The 25658-nt window shown below is 42.3% G+C and overlaps 1 protein-coding gene across 1 annotated transcript in view; it reads right to left on the bottom strand.

Moving 5' to 3' along the window:
• Positions 1–25658, bottom strand: part of NPHP4 (nephrocystin 4) — a 99301-nt gene that overhangs the window by 14856 nt on the left and 58787 nt on the right. The window contains exons 11-18 of the mRNA XM_067567095.1: positions 19720–19778; positions 17995–18123; positions 17192–17349; positions 16696–16887; positions 15789–15976; positions 13970–14130; positions 10053–10233; positions 3049–3177 (exon numbers count right to left, since the gene is read on the bottom strand). Coding sequence (XP_067423196.1) covers positions 3049–3177; positions 10053–10233; positions 13970–14130; positions 15789–15976; positions 16696–16887; positions 17192–17349; positions 17995–18123; positions 19720–19778 — 1197 coding nt within the window. The remainder of the gene's footprint in view (positions 1–3048; positions 3178–10052; positions 10234–13969; positions 14131–15788; positions 15977–16695; positions 16888–17191; positions 17350–17994; positions 18124–19719; positions 19779–25658) is intronic.

The raw sequence follows: 25658 nt of genomic DNA, 5'->3' as shown, positions 1-25658 counted from the left end.
AAATTAACACTGGAGCAACTCCCGATTAAAGTGCCAGCCAAATATTGAATACATGAAATACAATCCACCACCAGGCATGGGATTAAACTTGCCACATGGCGTGCAGCTCCACACAGACACTGTTTGAGTCTTGCTGCCATTCCATTTTCTTTAAAAATTGGTAAACAGTGGTATTTGCAAATTACCCACCCCAATTTAATTTTAAATCCATTTAACTGCTTCCTGGACATGGCAAATTGGTTCAGACATTTTGAGCCAAAATACTTGTATTTTAGCAATAGTAGTGTTTTAGAAAATGTCCACAGTGTTTAACTTTATGAGCCATGTAAAAAGTTAATGGGAAAGGAGGGTGCCTGGCAGGAAAAGTCTATCTCAGTGGGGAAGCTTCTGCAATTGAAAAGCTGAATGTTCTGTTATCAAAACCATTCCATGGAGGGCGCATTCATCCAAGCCACTCTGCCCCATGAGTGCACAAAGCACATGGCACACTCCACTGGGGACTGTGACCTCCAACCAGGCACTTACATTTCCATAGCTCTGTGCTTCCTAATTCCTGCTGAATTAGAAGAAGATGGGCTGTGGGAGAGAGTATTCAGACAGGATTTAGGAATGAGTGGAAATCTTGTGGGAGAGCATGTTTTTGAAGGGTTTTCAGGTCATAGAATTTGGATCAAAATCTAAATCTTTGACTTTTCTCTGAACTGAACCTTTTGAGGTTCTCTAGGGAACAGACACACACACTTGCATGAGTCCTGACATACATGCACACACGCATGCTCTCTGAAACATTCAATTCCCTCTGAGTCATATCATCAAAATGTTCTCTAGCTCAACCACAAGATGAGGGTTGAATGCAAGAATTTCTGTGCTATGCAGGTCAGATTAGATGATCACAATGGTCCCTTTGGCCTTAAAATCTCTGATTATTGTTCTTCCTGCATTACATTTTTAACACTTTGTGCAAAACATCTAATTATTTCAACACTTCATATGCCTCATCCTAAAATCATAGAAATGTAGGACTGGAAGGGACTGGGAAGAACTGAGGCAGGACTAAGTATCATCTAGACCATCCCTGTCAGGTGTTTGTCTAACCTGTGCTGAAAAACCTCCAATGACGGAGATTCCACAACCTCCCTAGATAATTTGTTCCAGTGCTTAACTACCCTGACAGCTGAAAAGATTTTCCCTAATGTCTAACCTACCTCTCCCTTGCTGCAATTTAAGCCCATAAATTGTTCTCCTTACCACTGAGGACAGGACTAGAAGTAATTACCCTCCTCTTTATAACAACATTTAATGTTCTTGAAGACTGTTATCATGTCCCCCCTCAGTCTTCTCTTCTCCAGACTAAATAAACCCAGTTTTTTCAATCTTTCCTCACTGGTCATGCTTTTTAGACTTTTAGTCATTTTCGTTGCTCTCCTCTGGACTTTCTCTAATTTGCACATCTTTTCCAGTGTGTGGTGCCCAGAAGACTGTCCAGGGTTTCATTGGGAATACAGCTGCTGGTATATCTCACACACTAGCTTAGACATAGGGCACAATGGGACAACCTGTACTATTGACACTCCTCAGAAAGTCCATTAAAAGTAGGCATAATGCGTACTAGTATTTCTGTGCCACCTATCTCCCCTGGGAAATTCTGCTTATGGGCAGCTCTCTTTCAGTTCACACACCACCTGGATCTCCTTCAGGAATAGGTGCTTAATTTGGTAAAATATTTCAACTATTATTACTCAAGAAATATACCCAATTCTAACTGCGCAAATGCATCCTGGATAGCATAGCGATATAAATGGGGTGCAGAACGTATATGTATGTGTGCGTCTATGCTCTTGTGCATTTGCATCTCTGCACAAATGTGTGTTTAGTGAGGTGAAGAGCGGAATGTGGAGAGATTCATTTAGATCTCTAAGAGACTGATTCTCATTTAAACGAGGGTGCAGACTCATTGATGCTGCCAGCGCAGTGTCAATAGGCCTAAGTGAAAATGACAAGCAGGATAAGTGTTTGAAAGACCTTACATGTCAGGCACTGACCATTGTTAAAGGCAGGTCTGGGCGAACTGTATGCTAAGCTCATCTGAACCTGGACATAGTAAAGGATTCCCATTTCCTGAATGCAACAGACACCCCTTCACCGGATGGGCACAAAACTCTTTGTCCAGGTCTATGTAAAGGTAAGCAGGCCACAAAACTTCAATAATTACTTAAAGGAATATAATTTTCAAATTGAGCCCTCCCATCTCTAAATACATGGGCTATTGCTGCTCTCTGATATAGGAGAGTTTAAATCACTGCTAAGCTGAAAATCAACAGCCATCTCTCATCCCCTGCAACTGCAGACTAACAGGAAAGCAAATTCCACTTATACAATCCCAGGTATTCAGGCTCCCAGCTGGAGAGTAAAGCTTGATTTTCACAGAGCCAAGCTCAGCAAACACTTTGTCTGGTTAATGACGTGAGAGAATATGGCCTGTGAATCATCCACTCAGCTGATGGATGCTCACACAAGTGTTTTTCTGACAATAGCTTCCTTTCTAGCAGAAATGCAAGGGGGTAGGCAGGCTTTTCAGTTTACTAAAGGCTGGACACAATGCCTCAGTGTCTTAGCAGCTAAGGATTTCCCTCCTGGACCCGACAGTATTTGAGGAATTGGACCAAGCCTGGAGAAAAGCATCATCTAATATTGGCTGATGAGGGAATTCAGTGGAATCTGATTGTAGCTCCGCCTCTCTGTATATTTTTGTGAGCACCATCAGACTCTGAACATTCAGAGCCCAGGGGAGCTGAGCAGGCTGCAGCCTGGGGGTGAGATAATTTTGGGAACAAAATGCCCAGCAACTCACTAGACGATGGACCCCTTCACACTGGTAGGACGTATGTTTGTAAAATGATATTGTGGGGGAGAGAGGAAACACCGAGTTCAGGGACACATTACACTGCACTTGTGTCTGTGAGCAATCGGAACCTTTTGTACTTTTAATAGCTCATAGGAGAAAAACTATTGCCAGGATACAGTGAGCTAGGAGTCAGCAGGACTTACCCCCATGAGTATTAAGGGAGAACAAGCTGCCTCCGTGGAAGCCACTGTTCCCATCATGCAAGGAGACGATGCGAGAGCGGGAGGGTGGCAAGGACTTTGATTTCTTCAGCTTCTGCTCACACACATGACCTGTGGCAGAAGGACAGAGTTGGTGAAGATGGGCACACGGGCTCCAGGGGATCTGCCCCACTGGAGAGGGATCAGCATGACTCAGGCACAGCAGTGATCCCCAGACGGTGCTTCTTAAGTTGGACTCTGAGGGTAGGATTTTCTAAACTCTAAACTGCTCATTTGGCCTGTCTTTGCTACCATTAAAGCCAATGTGCGTTTTAACAATGACTGTAATGGGAGCAGTATGAATAACAATACTTAGCACTTACACAGCACTTTCCCTCAGCAGATCTCAAAGCACTTTATAACATCATTTTACAGATGGGGAAACTGAGGCACAGAAAGTGACTTGCCAAAGGTCACCCAGCAGGCCAATGGCAGAGCCACGAACAGAACCCGGGGCTCCCCATCCTGTGCTCTACTCATTAAGCTACTGAGCACCCACAAAAAAACCTTTGTTTTTAATAATGGCTCAGTGCTGAAGAAGGAGCCAGATGGATGTCCCTGGAGTCCAACGCCTTCTGTTTATCTACAGCAGCGACGGCAGCCATGCAAGGTTCGCACAGACACAGGGATAACATGCTTCAGCCCTGCCCTGGTGTAACCACCTCTTGGAGCCAGGAGAGTTTTATCTGCACGGTCCACTCTCTGTCAGGATTGCTAGCAAGAGGCCAGTTAGTGTCAGCAGGGGGGATGGAACCTGACAGAGAACACTGACACATTTCACACTGAAGGCTTTTACCTCCACTTATGGAGATGGATAATATTTATTATAATACAGCACACACTGTCCTCCCAGGTGCGCCTGTTGCCAGCTGCTTCATGTTACTGCAGAACACAGATGCCAGATCACAACATGCAGTAAAATATAAACCATCCAATTCCCTGCTGCTATAAATTAGCAAAATTCCACTGAAATCAGAATTTGGCTCAACGTATCTAACTTCTGTCCAGCCCTGGCCCAAAATTAACCAGTTCTCTGACAAGAGAAGAAGAGCAACCCCTTTGGAAAAAATTTGTTTAGCGAATTCCATTTTTCCAAGTTAACTTTCCCTTCTTTGCCTGTGTGTTTTTCTTTTCCTTTCTCAGCTCTCTACAAACTTCAGTCTGTTTCCTTTCACAGAACCAGAACAAATAAGCATACAAAACAAATCGACATACCCGAGAGCAATGTTAATAAAATACCCATCTGCACCAACACGCGTGAGAGCTGTGTTTACAGCACGTTGCATGGCAGTTATGTGATAGGAATGTTTCACATATTGGTCTAGCACCCCCAGCTGAATAGTTAGCCCATATAATTTAAATGCAGATACTTGACAAATCAGTGCTTCCCCTTGTCAAAGCAAAGTGTGTTCTTGTTACCCTATTTGTACTAGGTTTTTTTGGTAGCTGAGTAAAAAAAAGCACGTGCTTTGTGATCTTGAAACATAATAGTGCGCTTCTGCAGTCACTTAAGAGGACTTCAGTTCATTTATTATTATTAATCGTGTTTATTACAGTAGTACTTAATGACCAATGAAAAGTGGGGCCGATTGTGCTACATGCTGTACAAAAACAGAGTAGCCAACAGTCCTGCCTTGAATAACTTACCATCTAAATAAACCTGACAGACTCGGGGTGGGGGAAAGGGTAGAACATAACAGCAGAGTGAACTATGTGAGGGTTGCAAACAGCATGGTGATGCAATGAGTGAGTGAGTGACATTAAAAGGAAGAGGGGTGAGTGGGGCAGGGCTGGGGAGAAGAGTGTGCAAGAGGCAGGTTTGCAGTGGAAGCTGAGGTGAAAAGACACTGAGGGAGGGGAATGGGGGGTTGGAGCAAACAGGACAGAGCAGGTCCAGACTGAGCTGTAGGAAGTCCTCTGAATGTTCAAAAGTCCTGGCTTTGCCTGTCTGCAGCTGCTCTAACCAGCTGGAGTCTCTCTCTCAATCTCAGATGTCTTTGTTACATATCAGGCTTTGCTTGATAAATATCAAAACCATCTTCCTTCTAACCCAGAGAAGGTTATCAAAGGAGGCTTTTTTATCTATGAATGTCTTTGATTATTGGTACACAGGCATCCTCAGAGAACCATAGCCACAGCAAAACCTTCACTCTCTCACCGTTCTAATGAAGTTAAGGAGTTGAGGCATCGTGTATCTACAGAAAGATATTGGCTTCCACAAACAAGCAATTTGATGTGTTGTAAAGACAATTCTCCCATGACTGTGGTAGAGACAGACATATTTCTTCTCATTCTGTAACAGACTCTCAGGAACCTTGCCAAAGTTTTTCAGATTTCAAAAGCACCTCTGAAAAATGAGCGTCTCCTCCTGCTAAAACCTTTATTACTCCAGGTTACCTCTCAGATGAAGTAAATGCAATTTGGAATTTGTCTGTTGTTCTGAGGAATGGAAATTGCCAAATGAACTGATTGGCTGACAAGACATGCACTAGATAGGCCAAAAACAACACTAATCACTTTGGTAAGAAAAGGTCAAGTTTGGGAGACTTAAAACACGGTCTTGCTTTCTGAGTGATCACACAGGAAAGAAGTTTGTACTTCTCGGTGTTGCCACTGAAGAAAATACATACTGTGGCCATGCCAACATGCTACAAGAAAATTTGCCCCTTATAGAAAAGTTCTGTAGACTTTAATAGCAAATGATGACTTTTCTACAGGACTTTTGGACCTTCCTATGAATTTAAAAGAAAATTATATCCCTGCTATAGAATTTTGCAGGATGGTTCAAAAAAAAGAAGTCAGCAATAACAAATAGATTCAAGTCTCTATTACATTTAATAGATTTTAGGGTGACTGCTGCAGAACCTCATAGGTTTCCTCACTGCTATATTTATAGGGCTTTTCCCGTAAGGAACAGGTTAATGTCCCATTAACTAACCGATGTGGACACTGTGTTGGATTTTTTGCTATAGGTCTTTGCAGTATATAAGTGACACATTTCCTTTATTGCTACCATACATATCCTACTTATGCTAAAAAAACACACATCCTAAAAGAGCCAATAGCTGTCCAGAGTCCCTGGAGCTAGGGGGACGAGATTTTATAACCTCCAAGAGGCACAAGTACTCCATGGCAGTTACTTGTATCATTGACAAAGTTTGTCACTCTAATGTCTCTTCCTCCCATGTACTAGCTCATAGATAAAGCGAAGAAAAACTAGCCCTACCATTGATCCATTTACTGTCTTGTCAGCTCTGTATGCTGCTGTAATTTACATCCAGATATAGGCTATCCCCAACAGTACGGGATGAGGCTATAAAGTTGTCTGTGGATTTCCCTAACCTAGAAATGCACTCTGTCCTTCGGATAAAAACTCAGTAAATGTGGAGAAATTGGGAGACGTTTGGCTGCAGCACCTGGAAGGGCTTTTCAGTATTTAGGGCTGGATCCCAGTGGGCCCTGTATAAGTGCCTAGAGGAGGGTCAAGGTGCATTCTCCTCCCCACACCCTATTTACACCCCTGAGCATGGGCCTGTCATACTCTCTGAAAAGCAGAGGAACTGCACCCAGCTGGAGCAGCTCCAAAGAGATGGGATGAAGAAAGGACCATGCCAGTCCCCCCAACATGCGGAGACGAGTGCTTGCAAGAGACAGCAGCACTGCTGATTCCAGGCATATCTCCCCAGAGCAGCCTGGGAAGAACTCAGTTTCTGGCACAACAAAGAGCCAAGTGGCAGGCCAAGTGTTAAATCTACACAATGTGAGCTGTGACCTCAGCTGAGATGAGACCATCCGCCATTACAGTTTGTAGGATCGTCTGCTGTGAACACAGACTGTGCTGTATTGTTGCCGTGCATGATGGACTGTCGGAAGACAGGATACGAGGCTGGATGGACCACTGATCTGAGCCAGTCCAGCCGTTCTTAGGAACTACAAAATAGAGGTGCTCAGGTGACTGCCACACCGCAAAATACAATAGCTAGATACAGCTCTTGAATGTAAGGACACTCCAGCAGTCACACATATATATTTTCCTCATGTGTACAACTCCTGTAAAGGCACCATTAGCAGAAATAGCTGAAGCTGTTTAGGCATCTGAGAATATTAACACGGGCAGTGAGAACATTAACACTATCCACCCGGTGTGTGCCCTGAAGCTCTCACGATGTTACGGATAGTGTCAGTGCAACTCTGATCTGCAGTCTACCTCCATCAGCACTGCTGAGAACAGCACTCCTGGACTTGGAGTAGTTCACACATTCTCCCAGTGGAAATCTGCAACCCTACGGAGCGCATCTCTGAGAGACACGAACTTCGCTATTTAAAATCACCTTGTTGATCGTTTCTACACTGCCAAAAATCAGAAAAATATCATGTTATAAAGGTGCCATTTAGCTCCATTTAAAGCTAATCCCTCCTAGCACTTCACTTGAATGGCAATAGAAGGATTAGCCACTCTGAGTAGCGGAAGCTTCTCTTTCTGCAGCTGAATTTAAAAGGTTACAGTCAATTTAAAAAGAAACACTTTGATGGAAAATGTTATGAGTAATAGTCAAGATTACTAGAACTGAAGGAGATTTAAGACATCTTTCCCAGTTTGTTTACTGTGCATTTGACAGTACTTTGTGCTTAGTCAGTGTTGCTGCTTCTCCTGAATGGTCAGTTTCCCCTTATTGTTTGTGTGGGTCTCTCACACAGCAACCAGGGGGAAGAGCATTTTAAAAGACAGGAAAATGAGGTTGCACAACCATGCAGATTGGCAATGGGATCCAGGAGTAGGAGCAGCATCTGAAATTGCTTTGAACTCACTTTTTGAAACTGACTAGATTTTAAATTGATGATGTAGTACAGAGGCAGAAATGGGTGCAGCAGGTGACAAATGGAATAAAAAATGCCCTTGTCTGGCTGTTTGACCCCATTTCTCTCTCTCTAAATATCACACAGCTGCCATCCAGTTTACAGAAAAGGACTGTGGTTCAACGGTTCAGTCCCAAATTTTACAAGGAATTTTCAAAAAGATACTAATATTATTTTGAAATCAAACAAAATTTACCAAGGAAATCGGAGTGGCAGCTGTATTGATACAATGTGGTGGGTGGTTGTTGTTGTTGTTGTTGGGTTTTTTTTCTAGTATTTGTCATTTGATAATTGGTTTCCTTTGCTGGGTTTGCGCTAAACTGTTCTCTGGGTTATGAATCTTACACTCTCCTTCCCAGGAGCTTATCACATTCTTGCAGGCAAAGTATAAAAATGACAATTTAAGATATCATATAATGGAGCTAATCTTTCTTCTGAAGATAAGATTTTAGAACCTGGAGTCACTGCACATTTATAAAAGTGTGAATTAAATATTAAAAAAAAATGTACCCAATAAATTCTAGGAAGCATAATGTTCTTACAAGTTTGGTTTTCTTATATGTACAGCTTTGTGCATCTCGTCAGTTTCTCCCATGTTTCGGAGTTATTTTGCTAGCACCTAATTGAGTGTCCCTGTTTCCATTCTGTCTGTTTCAAAGCTGCCTTGGATTGTACATTTGTAAACAAGCAGGCAGAAAGCTCAAAACAGAATTAATGAGCTGTGCATTTCCTCCTCTTTCTGAAGCCTGCTGTTATTACTTATTGTAGGTGGAGGGTTTGTACAGGATAATATGAGATTGGCGTTTAGAACCTGTTGGTTTTTTTCAGGCAACTGAAAATTCTCTAATCAGCCTAAGCCCAGAGCTCTGCTGGGTCTCGTTTTCTTTCCTTGCGTGCACAGGGACCTGCAGGGCCAGATACATCATTTCCGTGGCGCCACAGCAGCACAGGTGTGCTTTTCATTTTGCCAGAATAAAACCATTTTGGAAATACTGTAAAGAGTCAGAGCCATTTGTAGTCTTGAATTTTTAGTGCAGAACCCAATGATAGCAATGGGCAGAGACAGTTCTGATCCAGCATAGCCTTTCTGTGATACGCACAGGCTCCCAAAGAAAGGAAAGAATGGGTGGCCCTAGAGTACGGGAGCAGGTGCAGAGGGATGGCTGCTTGAGGGAGTTATAAAATGAGAAGGCACCGAGGCACTTGCTGAAGCATTGAAATTAGACAAACTTCTAGCACCATCATCAAATTATTCTGAGGTCCCATTTCATGGCTGGTGAACAAACACAATCCAGTTACAAATGCTGATAGTCGACTAATTGAAACTCTGGGTTAGCCAGACACCCAATACGTCCCTCAGGGTTGCAATATCAGGTTCCTCACGTGTGTGAGGCTCCTAAGTTTTGCAGCCTTCAAGACAAGCTCATGAACACCACAAGAGCTTAGTTTCAGCCCTGAAGGCCAGTGAGGCAACGCTTCTCTTGGCTACTAGCATTGAGCCCATCTTTCAATAGACCTTTCACTAACACGCTGCGAGACATCTGTAACAGTGCTGAACACTCTTATCGCTGGAAAAGGAGCATGGAGAAGAAAAATGGCCACTGGGCTCTGCTCCTGGCTCTGCCTCTGACTGACCAACTTGAGCGAATCTGATTTTCCAAGGTGCCACCTGTCAGTGCTATTGACCCTCACTCAACACCTCTGAAAACTTAGCAGCTTAGTAGCCCAGCTGTATGGATAGCATGGTTTTCCTGCCTTTGCACAGAGGTTTGATATAGTTGAAAAGCGCTATGCAGGTGCTAAGTATTATTGCATCCTGGTGCAGGTAAAAGCAAATCTGTTTTGAGAGGTGATAGCTCTACTGAAGATGGAGAGGGGAAGGTAACAGATCAGCCAGCAAAGAGATTCCCAGCTATGCCACAGACTGATGCTAGAACTGCAATGCAGCAGGTGAAGATAACCATCAGAGTTAAGCATCTAATGAGCAGGCTGAAGAATACATGAGAAATCTTGAGTCACTCACTTTCTGTAAGAAACAATTTTTCACCAGAAAACATGGTCAATCAGCCAGAATAACTGGGGATTCTTACCAACATTGGCCAAACTCAGGTGAAGTCGGCCTTTCACAACAGCATAGACTCCTATGGGCTTCACTGTGCCATGTTTAAGCACGTCTCCACTCATCACTGTTGTGTCCTGCTCATATTCGGTTGTCATCACTTCCAGCTCATGATGGACCTGAACTGCTGTCCGACCCTGGCGAAGCAAGTGCTGTGGGGCAAGAGGAACGTAACCTGAAGCCAAAATGTGTGAGTAGCTGTTACCGTCAGGGGGCGTTGTCCAGAGTGGCACATGCCCAGGAGAGGATTTGTTACATCTGTGCAATTCTTTGGGGGAGTGCAGAAAGGGGGTTCCCAACAAATGCTTTATCCAAAGCCAGCAATCCCTGTGCTCCAGAGCAAAGTGTCTTAGTGAGCCGGTGTGTGCATCTGATACAGGAGAAACGGGGAAGGGGATAGCTTTCTTTGCTATCTCCCATCAAACAGTGAGATAAAGGGATTTCTGTTAAATTATGAAAAATCTTATGACCGCCTCCCCTTCCTCAAATCAGATCTCAACTTCTCCTGACTTATGCAAGAACCCTCTGCCAGTCTGATGTTCGTCTTCTTTCCTGGGTTCCTGCACATGTTACCCTTTGTTTGTGGGGGTCATTCTTAGTTCCCAGGTCACAAGTATTAATCACACTTAAAGCCTTTTTGCTTTTGCTCTTTTGGTTTTGACTTTAGGCTCCAAGAAACTCGTTTCACTATTGCCCTCACTTGACTAGCACATCCCCACTGTTAAGTGACGTGCAATGAGCTCCCACAAAACAGTGGGTAGAGGCATGCTAACTGCAACACACCATTTAGAGCACCTGTTTTGCTTGGGTACATCTGTGACATCTCTGCGGTTTTGGGAGGCTCACAAGAGCATTTTGGGGAGGTTATTGTTTTGAGATGTGCTCAATCAGCTGGGAAAAAGAACTTGGGAGAAAAATGTGAATGACAATTGGGATTTGTTTGTGATTTTTGGGCCTCTACTAAACTATTCTCAATCATGAAAGAAAGGTACACTGCTTTAAAAAAAAATCCAACTTAAAGGAAAAGAAGCTATACATTTTAAAAATATATATATGTATATAATAAATGGAAAATGGGGGAAGTTGATAGAGACAAATATGAATTAAAAGCTAGGAAATATAGAAATTGCTAAGAGAAGCAAAAAACACAAGGAGAAATCAATGGCCAACAGAGTCAAGGACAATAAGAAGGAATTTTTAAAGTGTGTTAGGAACAAAAGGAATTCTAACTATGGTGTTGGTCCATTACTAGAGGGAAATAGTAGAACTATCAATAATAATGCACAAAAGGCAGAAGTGTTCAATACAAATTTCTGTTCTGTATTTGGGGGACAAAGCCAAATGAAGTATTCATATTAGAAGATGATGAAATACTGTCCATTCCAACTGTATCTCAGAAGGACAGTTAAACAGCTGCTAAAGTTCGACATTTTTAAATCAGCAGGTCCAGATAATTGTATCCAAGAGTTTTAAAAGAAATGGTTGAAGAACTCTCTGGACCATTACTGTTGATTTTCAGCAAATTTTGGAACACTGGGGAAGTTCCCGAGGATTGGAAGAAAGCTAATGTTGTGCCAATATTTAAAAAGGTAAACAAAATGACCCAGATAGCTCTAGGCCTTTTACCCTGACATCAGTCCTCGGCAATATAATGTAATGGCTGACTCAATAAAAATTAAAGGAGAGTAATATAAATAATGCCTATCAACATGGTTTTATGGAAATACATCTTGTCAGACTAACTTGATATCTTTTTCTACAAGATTACAAGTTTCACTGATAAAGATAGTTGATGTTAGCCTTGGTACTGTACAATTTTTTTATTAAAAAACTAAAATGATATAAAATCAACATGACACATATTAAAAGGATTGATTAAAAACTGGCTAGCTGATAGTTCTCCAGTTACAATTACATTTTGAGATCTATCATCAAGAGTGTGTTTCTAGTCAGGTCCCTCAGGGATCAGTTTTTGGCCCTTGGTATTTAACAATGGCTTGAAATAGAACATAAAATCATCACTAATAAAGTTTGCAGATGATACAAAGATTGGGGCAGTGGTAAATAATAAAGGGGACAGATCACTGATCTGGATTGCTTAGTAAGCTGGGCACAAATAAACAATATGCACTTCAGTGTGGCCAAATGTAAAGCCGTATATCTTGGAACAAAGAATACAGGCCATACTTACTGAATGGGAGGACTCCATCCTGGGAAGCAGTGATACTGAAAAAGACTTGGGGTCACAACAGATAATCAGCTGAACATGAGCTAACAGTAGGACGCTGTAGCTAATGCAGTGTTTGGATGTATAAACAGGATAATATCAAGTAGGAGTAGCGAAGTTATTTTACCTCTATATTTCGCACTGCTGTAATCAATACTGGAATATTGTGTTCAGTTCTGATGTCCACAATACAAGAAAGAGGTTGCAAAATTTGAGAGGGTTTAGAAAACAGTCACAAGAATGACTAAAGAATTGGAAAACATGCCTTATAGTGAAGACTCAAGGAGCTCAATCTATTTAGCTTGTCAAAAAGCAAGTTAAGGGGTGACTTGATTACCGTCACAGGGAAAAAATATGATAATAGAGGACTCTTCAATCTAGCAGAAAAGGTATAACAAGTTCAAATGCATAGAAGTGGAAGCAAGACAAATTCAGACTGTAAATAAAGTGCAATTTTTTCACAGTGAGGGTAATTAATCATTGGAACAACTTCCCAAGGGCTGTGGTGGATTCTCCAGCAATGGAAATCTTTAAATCAAGATTGGTTGTTTTTCTAAAAGGCCTGCTCTAGTCCAGGCAGAAATTAACTCCGGGCAGGTCTCTGGCCTTTGTTACACAGGATGTCGGACTAGATAGTCCCAATGGTCTCTTCTGAGAATCTATGAGTTAGGCAGGGGGTGAATCAGAAAAACTTCCATAAGAGCCATAAATTGCTGTCATATTTTGCTGACCATAACACAGCAGGTGGATCCTTACCACAGCGTAATGTTAAAAAGAAGCTCTAGAAGGCATAAGGTTGTTCTGGCCATTTGGACAGAAGCCCATTCATTAGCACTGGTTTCACTGCATTCAGGAGTAAGGAGAGGGAAGTCGCACCCTGATGGCCTGGACACCTTCGGGGACTCAGAGTAGGATACGAACCTTTCACTTCTAGGTCACTGATCTGAATCCAGACAGCTCAGCCATGAACCAAAATTTTTACTCCCCCAGGGCTGTTTGCAGGGATTTAAGGAGTCTCAGACCATTTCCCAGGGGATAAGTCGCTACACCACAAACCACCTCCTGCCAGTTAGCACTGGTTTCCCTTCTTCATTAGCAACCTCAGTGGAGAAGCAGAGGAGTTAAGGGGCACAGAGACTGGTCCAACCTTGACCTGCAGGTGGTGGTCCTGCAGAATAAGAAGGAGGCTCACTGGTAGGGCCAGGGTAACGTGTGCTGCTGCTGCTGCCCATAGCAAGCCTGTCCTGTGACTCAGTGGAGAACGTTCATTCTCTAGTTCTGCCAGCACAGGCCCCCCAGCAGCACAAGATGCTCTTCTGTAAAAGGAACCTCACAACTCTGCCTTTTTTCTACAAATTGTACATGCTATGAAAAATTGTTCAATCCAGTTTTAACACCAAAGAAATGCATGCACATTTGTAAGAAACTTCCTGAACTTAACCTATCCAGTAGCCATTTCTGCCAGCCACAGCAGGGCTGCTATTTTTTTTATTTATTTGTAGTGCAATACCACCTAGAGCTCTTCCCCATTGTGCTTGGTGTTGTACAAACACAGCAAAAGGAGGTCCCTACTCCAGAGTTCTTGTACCTTTTAAGTAGAGGTTCTGGCCTTTTTCTCCATTATCAGCAGCTGTGGGCTTAGTATAGGAAAAGTTGCATACCTTCAGCTTAACTGCAGCAGATCCAATGAGGAGCAAAGAATCTCCATCCCAAATGTCAATCTGTAGGTTCTGATCAGCTATATAACGTAAAAACCAGCGTTGCTCTCCTGGCTTCAGAAAACCAGGGTCCACCATATACTTTAGCTGCAACCCTGGGGATCCTGCAAGGAAAAGGAATATATGCCTGACAAAATAAATTAAACCTCCATGACATCTCAGGAGACTCATTGCTATACAATGTACTCCTATGGCTTCCAGTACCACAGTATCTGAGAACCTCACAATCTTCACCATATTTATCCCCACTACACCTTTGTGAGGCAGGGCAGGGCAATTATCCCCATTTTATAGATTGGGAACTGAGCCACAGAGTGACCCTGATATGCCCAAGGTCAGACAAAAAGTCCATAGCAGAGAAAGAATTGAAACCATATCTACCGAGTTACACACTAGCACCAGAACCACTGAGCCAGCTTTCCTCTTTACAGCTGTAATTTCAATCTAATAAATCTATGGATCAAACCATTTGTGAGCTATCAGAATCAGTCACTTCTAAATTCATGTTGGGAGTGGCATCCACTCACCAAAAATTAAGTTAATGTGGACTTTCCTTATTAATTTTCATTAACTATTCCACATAGGGAAGGAACTTTACAAATTAAAAATGCTCTATAGGAGATAGGATTTTAGTTTTGCAACACTCGGGACATGAATTTAATAAGACATTAAAAATCTTTTGCTAAAAGAATCAGATTGGATTACTATAGGCTGGTTGCTTAGATGTGTTGTGTGTCTCTTTAAATTTGTGTCGCTATTGCTGGAGTCAGCAGTCTAGATTTCTGAATTGTGTCACTGGCACTTATTGATGTTTTGCCTTATGGCTTGACATTTTGAACACTTTTAATTATATGGTTATAAACTAATGGAAACTTGATATTATAGTAGATACTAGTCCATTACCTTGATTTGGAGCTAAGCCTAAATCTGATCGACAAAAATCCCATTTGAACTATTAAAAAATGTAATTTAAGTCTCCCAATGCATTTTCCTCTCGCCATAACATACTAGCCGAGCAAGAAAGAAACAATTTTATTGATAAACTGTAAGAAAGCCATACGGCATTGATATGTGTTTCAGTATTCATTTTTAAACCACATAGCAAGGCCCAGGTGACTGGATGATTTCAGTATCCTAAGAATATAGCTAGAAGGCTTGTGGTCCATTTAATGCAGTATCCCATCTCCAACAGGCACTAGACACTTCAGAGGAAAGTGCAAGAAACCCCACAGTAAGCGACTGAAGAATGATTGGACAATAGAGATGTTTTCTTCCTAGCCCCAATCAGTTAGTTCTACCTTGAATCATGGAGATTTATACCGCTTATAAATTTGTATCTTCTCTGATGGAACTCTTATTTTCCAAATACTTATCTAGTCCAGTTTTGAATCTTGTTAAACTCTTGGATTAAATGATTTATTGTGGCAGAGTTCCACAAGTTAGTTATGCACTGTATATAAAAATGTTTCCTTGTATCTGTTTTAAATTTGCTGCCTTTTAATTTCATTGAGTAGCCCCTTGACCCAGGATGATGACACAGGTTAAATCAGAGTGTCTTATGTACTGTCTCTACCCTGTTCATTATTTCACACGGCTCTGTTATGTCTCCCTTCCAACTCCATAGACTTTGGAGTATTCTGACATCTCATATAACTTTTAAACAATTGGCTACGGCCTCCAGGACTTCCTCAGAGGACATACCATCTGGCAAGTGCTGTAACCTCCATTCTTTTTCAAACACACTTCCACCACTAGTGCTTACCACTCTTAAGGGTTCCATCTTTGTTGATCTGGACTAAGATATGGGAGGATGCAGCTGAACTGGCTGTCCCAGAATGGTCCATCTTGACCAGCTGCAATCGTGGTGTTGTGACCGGTGGAAAACGGTAAAACTGGAAGGTGAAATACATGGTCTCTGGCCACGTTGTCCCCATGCCATCCTGTGGAATCCTTAACCCAAAAACACCTCTAGATTAATACCTCTTGTTACAGACCCATCAATATGTATGTGCTTTGCATGTGCTTGTGAACCATTCGAGAAGCAGAAGAACTAGGGAAGATCCATTATATTAAGTGTATTCAGACTGGTTTGGGAGGCTTCCTTGGAAGCAATCATGATGGGAAAGATGAGGTTTGCTTTTGCTTTCAATAAACTGGAAGTACATGCGACTTCTGCTCTCTGGTACAGAGTTCACAGTTTCAAGACCAGGTGGGAACAGTATTTTACTTTCAGAATTACAGTGCACTGCAGTCAGTAGCAAAGACATGAATGGTGTATAATCAAGATAAAACCACCATCACAGAAAAGCCTTTCTGAGTGAAGCTTCCCTGTCTGTAAATAAGGAGCTACTTGGTCATTAGTTTTACATTACAATCTGGCTAATGTGTACAAAAAATTAATTTGGAACTGGCTCAATGCGTAAAACAACATCTAAAATGGAACTTTCACTAGTCTCATAGGCACTTCTGGTGGTTTTGTTACCATGGCAGTTGCTCATACATGTCTCAGTCAAGCAATGTGAAAATCCTAAGGAAGAGGCATGGGAGATGGCTCCAACGACCTGTCAGAATCACCGAGCCAAAGAGCAGCATGAAGTTCGATATGGAAACGGAGGCTATTGCAAGAGGAATACAACTGAAAATGGGGCAGTGGGATTTTAGGGCCTTACCTGCTGAAGGCAAGGAACTGCAAAATGATTTCATTGTTTTGCAAGAAGTCAGCTTCTTCTCTTTGAGGGTTGAAGTTCACAGGATCGATGGGGTCCACAGCTTCTGCTGGCTCCTTGTTACAATCCAGGATCTCCGGAAAGCCAGCGGCATGTAAGCAAGATAGAGAGGCCCTAGTGAGGACAGTGCCAGAGCTGAAAGAGAAACGGCTTTAAGTTTTGCTGGGACCCAGGCGCCACTGGAATCCTGACCCATTCTGCCAGGTCCCTCTTATCTTGGGTTAAGATGCTCTTATCCCAGCATCTTCCTCATGGGGTTCGGTGTGAGTCAGGAGCATTTAGTGACATTTTCAGTAAGAGGCAGGCTGACGACAGAACGATTGACGCATGTGCAGGACTGCTGAACTCACGGAACTACATCCCCCTCTGTTAGTATCGCTCAGGCAGCAATTCACCTGCTTCTACCCCAGTCCCAATTAGCCCTGCCTCAGAGCCTCACCTTCCAGTCTGTGTTCCCATGGCAACAATTGGAGCATGCACGGGCGTGAAAGGCAGCTCCTGCAGCTGGTCACTTGCAGAGGATCCCAGGATCAATGAGCTGTGGCTGAGGTCAGACTCCAAGTGAGTTATGCCGCCGCTGCCTCCATACCGGAGCTCCTGTGGCAGACAAAGGCACCCACATGAAACTGAAAATCCCGAGATGGACGGTTATAGAACACAGCAAGGGGCAGAGCTCTGCAGTTCTGATTGAAGGTGCTGCCCAGGCCAGGCTGCTTCATTTGCACAAAGAGCTAATTGTCTCCGTTGCAAGGTAGTCTGGGGACAGACAGATGCAGTGCATGCAGCCAGCCCCCCATCTGCTCTCAGCAGAAGTGTTGTCATCACAGCCCTGCTTGGCTGAGCAGAACCCTTCAGATCTCATATGCGTTCTAATGTACAGATCACCAGGCAGGACAAAAGCAGTGGGGGACGGGCAGAACCCAGGAGCCCGGACTCGCAGCACAGTTCTCCATGCTCTCTCTCCATAAATGAAAGTGCTGCTGAGTAGACAGGGTTCATGCATTCTCACAAACCTGGCTTTTATATATTTTGAGTTCAGATTTCTTTTTCCCCTCCACACACATGCCCCACATTTCCTTCTGGCTGCAGAGACCCTAGGAACGATTGAAACTCGCCTAGCGTATACTGTATAGCTCTGTGGGAAGGCACCCGCCCCCCCCAAACACACATGTAGGATTATCCCTCTCTGCAAGGTCTAGCCAACGCAGGGGCCACCACTTAAATCCAAATATGAACCCTTACTGCATGTCCACGTTGGCACATCCCAGGGGATCGGGGTAGTGGAGAGTCAGTGTGCCGTTGCAACGGGGGGTTGGATGAGTGGCTTACAGGAGGAGAGTGTGGTGATGCAGACAACTGGGATATCGACAACTGAAAAGAAAATTATTATAATTAAGATGATGATATTAACTCTACTAATGAGGCTGCTGAAAGCGGAAATGCCATGATGAAATCTGTGCTGTGGAAAATCTTCCTGGGTTAGGAGAGCCAGAAACTCCATGTTGGCAGCTTATTTTAAATGGTCTGTGGAAATTTAAATGGTCAGGAATGATGTGCATTTAGACAGGACTGAGCTGCCTCTCTGCTCTTCAAATAAGTAGCGCAGTTTGGAAAAGTATGGGTTCTAGACATGCCTGAACTACATTTTCTAATTTAGTTGCTGATGCTGCAGTGTGCTGTATGTTGTTTTGCAGAAAAACCCACAAACATTTAGTGAGATCAAACAGTCTAATAATACATGTTCATGAAGTATTAAATTTCATCAAAAATATCACTGTGTAGTGATCTCTGTAACAAGAAAGAAAAATAACAAACAGGCTTTCGGCATTTGTACATGGCCTTAGATCTTGACAAACATCCATGCAAAAATTAAACATCATTGTCAATATACTTCCACTGTGCTATAGAACAAAACCCTGCAAATCTGGTCTGCTGCAAATGATTCCCTTAAAGAATAAAAAGTCCAGGACCTGAAAACAGCTCAGAGATTTCTGTCCAGCAAATTATATGTAGACTTTTGTTTGCTGCTTCTGGGGATATGGATTATAGCAGGAAATTGTTGTTGTTTGGCCACAAAGGCCTTGGAAAGTGATACCCAGTGGGATATCAGAATAACTCAGCGAGTTGGATCGCACTATATGAAAATAACTATTTTCAAGGAAATGCTGCTGATTGCTAAACTTCTCCAACTAGTTTATATGCTAATCATGTCTGTGTGTGGACTTTCATACTTTACTACTGAATTAGACAGGCTCTCTACAACAGTATTTTTCAAATCTTATTGATGGGAAAAAATTCAACCTGGAACAAATAAACCCATAAAAGAATTACTTTTATTAGTCTTATTCTCAATTACCATTAAGTTATAAGGTAAATATATGATTAAAAAGAGATAAGTGACAGAACTGGCTATTTCAAAGCCTGCCTTTCATGCACTATTATGTACAAATATGATTTATGAAATATTTACTTTTCATCTAGTGATTTTCAAGGCAGATTACAGTAGCCTAAGCCTTGGTCATCTCTCACTGCATATGACTATAAATTTCTCCTCTCTGCCTTCTCCTTTACCCCTCTGCACTACTCAAATGATCACTGCTGATGTCCTCCTCTCCTGGCACTCTGACAAAGTCATCCCTCCTGAGCCTCTTTATTTACTTTTTGTCTCTCCTCTATCAGATTCAAACTCCTTTACTTATCAGTAGTGACTGGGCCATGCTTCTCCATGATGTCATGCTGTTGACTTACTAGAGTGAGAGCAGGGGAAACTGGACCTTTAGAATCTTCACATTTAACCTGTTACTGATTTGGAAACATTAGATTTAAAAAATAAATCAGCTGTAATGTTTCCCCTTCAGGCCCCTTTCCTAGAATGAAAGACTCAGCAAACTAAAATAACTGATGCTTAAATCTAATCTCCCAGCAAGGCAACCCCAGAAGGCACATATTGCCCCATCAGCCACTTACCCCAGGTCCTTGAGGATAGTCTTGGGTGGAAACCAACATCTGGGGTGAAGATGGTGAACCTAGAGGGAAGCCAAGACAAGAGAAGGTGCAGTGAGCCTCCAAAATCAGCCAGAGACCTAGCTGTTGGATTGATCAAGTGCTAAATCTTGTTTCCATTAAAGCCAATTCAAGTTTTCATAGATTCCAAGCCCAAAAGGGACCACTGTGATCATCTAGCTTGACCTCCTGTAGAACACAGGCCAGAGAGCTTCCCCCAAAGAGTTCCTACAGCAGATCTTTTAGAAAAACATCTAGCTTGACCTCCTGTAGAACACAGGCCAGAGAGCTTTCCCCCAAAGAGTTCCTACAGCAGATCTTTTAGAAAAACATCTTTTAGAAAAACTCTCTCTGTTAAAAATGTACCCCTTATTTCCAGTCTGAATTTGTCTAGCTTCAACTTCCAGCCACTAGATTGTGTTACACCTTTTTCTGCTAGATTGAAGAGTCAATTATTAAATACTTATTCCGCATGTAGATAATTATAGACTGTAATCGAGTCATCCTGCAACTTCTCTTTGTCATACTAAATAGATTGAGCTCTTTAAGTCTGTCACCAGAAGGCAGGTTTTCTCATTCTTTAATCATGCTTGTGGCTCTTCTTTGAACCCTCTCCAATGTATCAACATCCTTCTTGAACTGTGGGCAACAAAACTGGATGCAGGATTCCAACAAGGGATTCACCAGTGCCAAACACAGAGCTAAAATAACCTCTCTGCTCCTACTTGAGATTCCCGTTTATGCATCACAGGATCACATTAGCTCTTCTGGCCACAGCATCGCACTGGGAGTTCACGTTCAGCTGATTCTCCACCATGACATCAAATCTTTTTCAGAGTCACTGCTTCCCCAGATATGGTCCCCCACCCTGCAAGTGTGACCTACCTTCTTTGTTCCTAGACGTACATATTTACATTTAGTTGTACTAAAATACATATTATTTGCTTGTGCCCTGCTTACCGAGTGATCCACATTGCTCTGAACCAGGGATCTGTTCTCTTCGTTATTTGCCCAGGCCCCCACTTTTGGTGTCATCTGCAAACTTTATCAGTGATGATTTTATGATTTCTTCCAGGTCATTGGTTCTTGGCCCTACGCTATGTAATGTTTTTATTAGTCAGTCTCTGAGGGACCCCACTAGAAACATACCCATTGGATGATGATTCCCCGTTTACAGTTACATTTTGAGACCGACCAGGTAGCCAGTTATTAATCCATTTAATCTGCTTTTTTAAAACTCTTGGATGCAAGTTACTTGGACCTGCTGATTTAAAAATGTCGAACTTCGGTAGTTGCTATTTAACATCCTTCAGAGACACTAGTGGAATGGAAAAAGTGTTATCATCATCATCTGAGGAGACTCCATCATCTGTTTTTCCTCCAAATACAGAACAGAAATATTTATTGAACACTTCTGCCTTGTCTGCATTATTATTGATAATTCTACCATTTCCATCTAGTAATGGACCAATACCATTGACAGGATTCTTTCTGTTCCTAATATATTTTTAAAAAATCATTCTTACTATCCTTAACTCTGCTGGCCATAGATTTCTCCTTGTATCCCTTGGCTTCCCTTATCAATTTTCTATAATTTCTAACTTTAGCTTTACATTCATTACTATCAACTTCCTCTTCCATTTCTTATATATTATTTTTTTATTTTTATAGCTGCCTTCACTTCCCTTCTAAATCGGGTCAGTTTTTTAACCAGCACAGCCCTCTTCCTCAGTCATAGGCATGCGCAGTACATTTCATTAGGGAGTGCACATTTCATTAGGGTGTGCACCCAGGTAATCAGGGGTGTCAAACTCAACTCCACTGGCAGGCAACATTTGAATTACCCGCCGGCAGAACTCTCGCAACGTACTCATCTCCACCGAGAAATGACGCGAGACAGGGCATTTCAGCAGCAGATCGCGACGTCTTCCCATTCGACGAAAGATCGCGCAGCTCCATCCGCTGAGAAACAGCGCGCCCTTCACGCCTTTGGCGGCAGCGTTAAACAGACATGGATGGCGCCGTGGGCAACATTGAAAACGTTCGCATCTCGAATACAGAAGGTTTCTATGAGGCCCCTGCACTAGGGCGTGCCTGGGCACACCCGGCACTCCCCATGTGCATGCCTATGTCCTCAGTTCTAGGATTATGGCTTTCTGTGCATCTAATAAGGTGTTCTTAAATGATTCCTAATTATCATTCACATTGTTCTGATTAAATTCTTCCTTCCAGCTGATCTGGTGCATAATTATTTTCAGTTTTGTGAAACTGGCCCTACTAAAGCATCAAGTATATATATTAATGGTCTGTACTTTCTTCTGCTTGCAGAATAAAGGAGATTATAAATGTGATCAAGTCATGATCACATGCAGCTACGTTACCATTAACTGTTAGTACTGTGGTCATTTCCTTTCTCTCTGTGAGGACAAGTTCTGATTAAAAAAAAAAACTCCCCCATGTTGGCTGCAACACTTCTTGAGTTAGGAAATTGTCATCTATAATGTTTAGAAATTCCAAGGATATTTAGGATTGGCAGCACGAGACCCCCAGCATACATCACTCCAATTGAAGACCCCCATGATCACACAGGCTTTTTCCCTATGCATTCTAGATAGGTATGTAAGGAAGCAGTCATCACGTTTCCTAGTGTGATTTGGTGGTCTGTAGCAGCTACCAACTAATAAACCATCTGGTGCTTCATCTGTTAGGATATTGACCCATAAGTATTCAAGATCATTTTCCTCTGAGTTATCAGTCACTCAGAAACAGGTCATGCTATTCTTGACGTAGAGTACCATTTCCCTTCCCCTTTTGCCCACTCGATCCTTCTTAAATAGTTACCCACTGATTTCAACATTCCAGTCATGCGAGTCAGCCCTCCAGGTTTCAGCAATACGAACTAGATCTAATTTATGCTCATAAACAAGCAATTCCAATTCTCCAGGTCTGTTCCCCAGGCTTCTTGCATTGGTGTATCGGCAAGTCAAGAATTTCTTCTCTTCATGTTCTTTGGTTCCTTCATTAATTTTGGTCTCAAACTTCTTGATTTTGTGCTTAGTGTTTAGATCTTCCCTCTTTTTCCTCTCCCCTTTTGCTATTACTAGTGTAACCCCCTTTTGCCTACACTAGCCAGCCTGTCTCCAACGAGATTGGTCCCATTCTGCTGAGGTAGAGGTCATCGAATTTATTCAGTTCCCACTCCCCACAGAAGGTAGACCAGTGTTCCACAATACCAAAGCTCTCCACCCTCCACCACTTATCTAGCCAGTGGCTCACTGCCATGGAAGTCAACGAGACCAACATCTGATCCAACCTACATCCAATTATTTGCTACCTACACCTTATGTTTTCTACTGCTGAAACCGCTTAACTATGGGGATGTGAGATGCTGTATTTCAGTCCTATTATTTTTGCAATAGGACTGCCACCTGGGAAAAAAATGTGTAATAGTTCTCCAGATTCATTGTTTTGTAAAGGGAATTAGACTAAATCTGCCATTTAGTGCTTTCCTGTTGTAAAACATAGATCATCTATTGCTAGACAGTACTACATTTTCCCTTGAAGCCATGTGGTACTGGCTAAGTGGATTGCTTAATGAAACGTGAATGTTTTGGGATACTTAAGGTTTTCATGGCTCTTCTATTATTTCTTGTCACTATTTTCATCGGTTTGTACATTCACGCCCTGAAACTGCCTGGATTTTGTTGTGTTTATCTTTGGCTGCTCTACTTGTTCTCTGGCACTAGATGAACTTGCTGTTCTGCTAAGCAAGAAACGCTTTCATACGCTCTCCAAACACAGATGTTTTCTGGGTGATGCTGAGGCTTAGTCTTGCTTTCTCTAATTCACACATTCCAGCTCCTTAATTGGGAACATTTCCCAAGGAAACTACCAAGTTTCCCTTAGGTCTAAATTACTGTGTTCTTTCGATTATAATAGATTTGGCCATTAAAGATAGTCATTATTAGAAATACACAAGGCTCAGTAGTTGTCAGTGCAGGAAAGGAGTAGAAGAGGTTTCTTGCTAATCAGTTCATATGCCACTAGATCAGTGACTTAGATATATGCAAGAGCTGAGTTCTGGGAAATATTTTAATAGATATTAACTTCACATTGCCCATAAGCCTGGGAGGAGACAAATATGGTTAATGGTAATAAATAAATAAATAAAAGAGCTTTCTGCTCTCGGATGGGTCGTATATGCCACAGGATGAGCCCCACTTGTAGCCTTTTGCAACTTTTACTGTAAGCTGGTATCAGGAGGAGCAGAAACACAAAAAACATAGAAAGAACGTCAACCACTTGGTGCAAGGGAGAGCGCCTCACATCAGTTCTCCGTTCATCCAAGCCTGTTTGCTGGTCTCTAGCAATGGCAAAGGTGAGATTTCAGTTTGATTTCAGAGTCCTGACTGTGATTGCTCAGAATAGCAGGTTTGTGTAGGCTATAGGAATGGGGTATCATCCCTTTAAATACTTTGTGAGCCCTCTAGTGACTCTCACTATGATTTATGTTTTAGAAACCACCAGGATCCAACCAGAGCAGCAGGTGTTTAGCTAGACTTTGCAATGTTCTACATATTTAGCACTGTGGTTTGGACCCCCTCATCATGCTTTTGTAGTTTCCTCATATTACATCTATTGTGTAAGGAGTAAAAGACATTAGTTTGTGGCACAGTGAGCAATTGGACTGATGGGAGATCTATCCAATTGTATCTGGCTATGAAATCCTGATGCAGAGTCTCAGAGGCAGAGAAATCAGGTAAAAAAAGCAAGAATAAAATGGTCTTTGCACCAGTTTGGGACGCAGAATTATCTTTTGCATACAGCCTCTTTCAGAACTACTTGTTTCAATCTATTTCATGTAAAATCACTGTATGTTTTCCGTGCTTCAAAGCTTACATGCAACATCTGCTCAGTCCTTCTCCAAAAGTAGCTAGAAAAAAAAGCAACTCACGCTGTAAGTGAAGTACATGCTGCATCCGTGATTATCTTAACACTGATCTGACCTAACCTGCACTTATAATTACTATGAACTTCTAAATAGGTAAAACAAACATCAGTTCTGATTATAATGAATAATCAGGGTCTGCAGCCATGAGACACCTTGAGGGAACTGCAGGAGAATTAATCCATTGAATGCACGCCAGAATAGAATTAGCCCTTATGTCCCTTTTAATAAATGTGATGAAAATAGCAGCAGTCCTACACGTCAAAATAGGCAACACAGTGCACAGTGCTAGCTCTTTCAGATGAAGATTTCCCCTTCATCCATTCGAAAAGGAAAGATAGGTAACTCCAGTGGCAGAAATCAGCTTCTAAGTGCATTTCAGTCTGAAGCATTTGAATGATGGGGTAACCCTTATTTAGGTAGCACATCAGATCACACAGTGTCTGTTTTACTTATGCAATAATTGCCACTGCTGGAGCTCAACTACAAGATGCCCAATGACAATAAGAGTTGGGTCTTTTAAGCCTAAGACAAGGAGGCACCTCAAGGATGTCAACCGCAGAGTTTATGGATTGCTGCTATCAGATGTTATTTTTTTAAAGGAACAATGTGGGATGAAAAACCTCCAATAAAAGCTTCAACAGCCCTTTGGGCTTCTGGCAGGAGTTGGAGACTGAGGGGAGCTGATTGGTGGATTCTGTTCACATGTCTGTTTGTATGGCATAGTCTCCCATCTGCCTGCTGCTTTACAACGTGATACAATGCTACTGCGCTCACATCAGAAAAACAGCCACCGGTGCTGCCTCCAATAATCACCATCATTGCACAAACTTCCAGCTTCCTTCCAACATGAAAACTGAAGTGGGTTTCTAGATGCCCTTAAAAATAAAGGGAAAGGGGCAGACCTTTTGAAAATAATCCCAAAAGGCCCTTCTCAAGAAAACCTAGGGTTGTT

The sequence above is a fragment of the Emydura macquarii genome, unplaced genomic scaffold (assembly GCF_026122565.2).
Source record: "Emydura macquarii macquarii isolate MOO-44397 ecotype Brisbane River unplaced genomic scaffold, CSIRO-AGI_Emac_v2 contig_2768, whole genome shotgun sequence".
NCBI lineage: Eukaryota > Metazoa > Chordata > Testudines > Chelidae > Emydura > Emydura macquarii.
Note: the sequence above shows the minus strand (reverse complement) of the source record. Positions and strands in the feature narration are given on the sequence as shown.